Raw genomic sequence first — 4120 nt, 5'->3', positions numbered from 1 at the left:
AAAAAAAAAAAAAAAAAAAAAAAAAATAGGATTGATTAAAAGGGCGGTATTCCTTATTTTAAAAACAAGGCCTTTTATACACTAACCAGGAAAAACTGTATCCCACCCTCCCCTTCTAAACGCTCTCTAATGCAGAGAATACAAGGCTGGCCCCTGAACGAGGGTCTCCTTCCCACAGCTAACAGACTGACTCGAGAAGCGACCCTGAAGAAAATCGATGAAATCTGAAGGAGGTCGAAAAGGCTCAGGAGGAAGGGGCAAAACCCCTCGCAGACGCGAAAGAGATCCTGTCAGAGACTAGTTCTTCCTCTGGGCCACACACACCCCTCCTCGAGCCCTACAATTCGAGCACTTCAACTGGAGCCCATGCCCACTCACCGTCCGGAGTCTTTTCCAAGCCTCATGTGGGACTCGCACCCACAATCCTCCGCATGACGCTCTGCCGTAATGGCAAGCGAACTAGGCCAAACTACTTAAACGTTTCCTCTGCGAAGATCTTTGTAGAAGCCGCCGAAGCCGCTCTGGCGCATGCGCAGGACAAAAAGTGCTAGTAATTGGTATCGCGCCTGGAGATGCTGCGGCCGGCGAGTCTCTGGCACTTTTGTCGGCGATCTAGGTCTGCGAGGGTCCCAGCGGAGAACCTGGGCCGTAGGGAAGTCACCTCTGGTGTCTCTCCCCGGGGCGGCACATCGTCCAGAGTCCTGAATATCTTCGATCGAGATTTGAAAAGGAAACAGAAGAACTGGGCGGCCCAGCAGCCCGAGCCGACGAAGTTTGACTACCTGAGGGAGGAGGTGAGCCCGCTGGGCGGCGGGGTTAGGGGGCGATCCCGATCCTCGTCTTCGTCTCCGCGAGCTCTGGCTGGGCCCCGACCTCACCGTCTGACCTTGACCAGCAGCCCTGCCTCTCGGCCTCTACTGTAATCACGCAAGACCTAGGCTCGGATATTTGTAACATGCTTTTCATGCATGCTTGCATTCATTTCAGCAACGTCCTTGAGGCCGAAAGGACCTTATAGAGGCCTCCAGAGAAGCTCCACAGAGGGAGAGGGTGGGAGAGGAGGTCAGGAGAGCCCAAATCATCAGGGCCTTGCAGGATAGGGACTTGGGGTTTTCTTCTGTGTCTGCGCTGTCCAGCCAGTATGGTAACTGCCGGCCACGCATGTGGCTGTTGAACACTTGAAAGGTGACTAGTCCGATTGAGATGTGTTGTAAGTGTAAAATACACACGAGTATAGTGACTTAGTATGAAAAAAAGGATGTAAAATAGCTCATTAAGAGCTTTTATACTGATTACATGTTGCAATGATATTTTTGATATATTGGGTTAAATATAAATTTAAAATTAAATTTCTCTCATTTTTACTCCTTTCCTTATGTGGCTACTAGAAAATTTGAAATTACATGTGTGGCTCTCATGATTTTTTGTTAGCACTGCTCTAGAGAAATGTGAAGCTCTTGTTTTAATCGGTGGAGTGATCTGATTTATGTTTTAGGAATATCAAATTAAGGTCTCTGATTGGTCTTTGCTTGTTTGAGAAACCTCTTTCTCCCTGCCCAGGTGGGCCCCGTACTGCGAGTTTCTACTTCCAGGACATACATTCCCAAGTTCAGGCCTCAGTAAATGTTTATTCAGAAGTAGAACAAAACTGGAGTCAAGTATAATGCAACAAACACTTAATGAACTCCTAGCTTGAGCAGAGCTCTCTGCAAGTACGGGTCTGATCAGATGATTGACAGTTTGTTCTCAGGAAGTCTTATAGAAAGAGAGACTGGTAATGTCTATTATAGGTATAGGAAGTTTACTACCAATAAATTTTTTGTATCCCATTTGGAAGGCATGGTACACTTACTACACTGCTGTTGTCATGTACTTAGAAGATGTATGCTCGTAGCCCTTTCTCCTACAAGAAAAGCACCTGGACTACAACTTAATTGAGGCCTAGCTAATTTGTGGGACTAGAACAAAAAAAGTATATGAGAGTTCAAAAAAAAAAATAAACATAGGGCATTCATATTAGGAATGATGTACAAAGTGGACTTCTGGGAAAAAAACATCTACTCTCCTTCCTCTCTTGCCCTTCTTCCAAAAAGCAAGTACACTTGTGTTTGAGAGTCCTAATAGCAACTCTGGGGGTGTTTATGAGGGAATGAGTGGAATGTGGAGAATACTAGACTCCCACATCTTTATTGCTGCCAGATGAAGCCAGCCCAGCAAAAGGTGGTGCTTATCTATGGCTCTTAAATTGGGATGGGAATGGGGCCGGGGTGGTGCCCGTACCTCAGATTTGGCTTTTCTAACTTGTGAATGTCACTCAGAAAACTTGTTCATTTAGGAGTTCCACAAAATTTGTTAGTCATCAAATAGCAGCGTTTTTCTTAAGTGACCACTTATGTATTGATCTGCAATAAACCCCAATAACTCATTTTTCACTTTATATACCTCATGCTAATATCTGTGGACAATAATCTGCCTTTTGTGTTCTTTGCTTTTCGTTTTTGTAATCTTATGTCACATGGAATGTAAAGGCCACATATATATGTGTATATAGGAATATTTTTAAGAATATTTACTCTTGATTTCATTAAATTGACTTCTGAAGTAATTTGCCTCAATTTTGTTTCCTGGTGATTTGAGAAGAAAGTTCCTGTGATGAAATTGAAAAGGGGATAAAGGGAAGTACTTATTTTAAAACATAAGTAACCTGTGGATTGTTGAATACTGGAAAAAGAGTATTACTTTCCTGTTAACCTATGCGTCTTGTAATCCTTCAGGTTGGAAGTCGAATTGCGGACCGTGTATATGACATACCCAGGTAAGTGGTGGTGATCATAATACCATACCATCAGCTTTTGAGTGGAAATTCAAGAGGTTAAATGCCGGGAACTTGATACCTGAAATGGCAGAATCTGGAAGAATTTACTGTGACTGGTGATTTAAATCACTCTGTAAGTCTCCTTTGTGTGTCTGGAGAGCAAATGTTTTCTTCATTGTTGCCTGAAAAAAGAAAAGAATGTATGGAAGCACAACTCGTATCTCTTTCCAAGCCTGAATCCACTTGATTTGGCCAAAAGCTAGTAATAGAAAGATTGCTCTAAAACTTGAGATACTTAACAATATGCGAATTTTTAATATTTACCTTCTAGTTCCAAAGCCTCTGTACCTAACTATGCCATATTGCCTGTGTTCATCATCAAGCATTAGGACATTAGGTAAATAAGGTTATCTACCACTAGGGATTCTCCAGCTATGTACTGGTGTTCTATAATTTTGACAAAGCTTTTTTAAAACAAATTGCAAAGGGGCTCTTTCTGTTCCAGTTTTTCAGGAAGAATATTATTAGTAGATAAAATTTTAAGTTTTCTTGTTATATGTTTTTTTGAACCTATGGCCTACAATTAGATGTCTGTACCAGTGTAGCAGAACGAAGTATATTTAGAGGAGACAGCATGGCATGGAGGATGGCAGTTCCAGTTCAGGATTCAAACTGACTGAATTCAAGTGTTGACTGCTCCTTATTAGTTGAGTTTGACTTACTTAGCTTCAGACACTTAGCACAGTACTTTGAACCTGGTACCTTTTCAATAAAAGTTTAACTATTATGTAAGTTCTTTTTTTAGTTTAACATTAATACCAAATGGTATTTCCCATGATGATTTCTAAGTGTTCCACTGCTTCAACAAGTCTGAGAAATAGTATCTGGTAAGAGACTTGTAAGGTGAGGCCAAAAAGGCAGATAATGTAACCTTCTGGAAGTTGTGTTTACTGAAATGATTTTACTGAAGAAAAAATAATTCTTAATTTATAGACTGTATTATGGACAGAGCATAACTTCTGTGTCTTTTTTTTTTTTTAAGAGATTTCCCCCTTGCCTTGGATCTTGGTTGTGGAAGAGGTTACATTGCACAATATTTGAATAAGGTATATTTATTCAATGACTTAATTTGCTTTGAAAAGTAAAATTGGTTAATTTTAAAGAAAGACTTTCCTAATTAGCTTGTAACATATTTAGATTTAATTATATCAGAATTGTTAATTTGTTTTTTATTAAGTGGTAAAACCAATGGTGGTTTTCTCTCGTCTTTAGAATTTTTTTCTTTTTTTTTTTCCCCATTTATTT

At 40.6% G+C, this 4120-nt stretch overlaps 2 protein-coding genes across 3 annotated transcripts in view; one reads left to right on the top strand and one right to left on the bottom strand.

Moving 5' to 3' along the window:
• ESF1 (ESF1 nucleolar pre-rRNA processing protein homolog) overlaps positions 1-496 on the bottom strand; it is a 62322-nt gene extending 61826 nt beyond the window's left edge. The window contains exon 1 of one of the 2 annotated variants that reach the window (XM_017517450.1): positions 379-496. The gene's annotated coding sequence lies outside the window, so the exon portion shown is untranslated. Of the gene's footprint in view, positions 1-298; positions 320-378 lie in introns of those variants that run through there. The other variant, XM_017517451.2, reaches the window with a different exon arrangement.
• A 56-nt stretch (positions 497-552) lies between these two features.
• LOC108295320 (arginine-hydroxylase NDUFAF5, mitochondrial-like) lies at positions 553-3982 on the top strand. Its single transcript, XM_017517452.2, has 3 exons — positions 553-794; positions 2775-2815; positions 3858-3982. Exons 1-3 carry the CDS (start codon positions 573-575, stop codon positions 3958-3960), a joined length of 366 nt encoding a protein of 121 aa, XP_017372941.1. The 5' UTR covers positions 553-572; the 3' UTR covers positions 3961-3982.
• Positions 3983-4120: the final 138 nt, after the last annotated feature.

This window comes from Cebus imitator, unplaced genomic scaffold (assembly GCF_001604975.1).
Source record: "Cebus imitator isolate Cc_AM_T3 unplaced genomic scaffold, Cebus_imitator-1.0 Scaffold632, whole genome shotgun sequence".
NCBI lineage: Eukaryota > Metazoa > Chordata > Mammalia > Primates > Cebidae > Cebus > Cebus imitator.
Note: the sequence above shows the minus strand (reverse complement) of the source record. Positions and strands in the feature narration are given on the sequence as shown.

Coding starts and splice junctions, on each gene's coding strand:
- LOC108295320 (XM_017517452.2), top strand. CDS start 573: ATGCTGCGGCCGGCGAGTCTCTGGCACTTTTGTCGGCGATCTAGGTCT. Junction 795..2,774: donor TTGACTACCTGAGGGAGGAG/GTGAGCCCGCTG, acceptor GTAATCCTTCAG/GTTGGAAGTCGAATTGCGGA. Junction 2,816..3,857: donor CGTGTATATGACATACCCAG/GTAAGTGGTGGT, acceptor TTTTTTTTTAAG/AGATTTCCCCCTTGCCTTGG.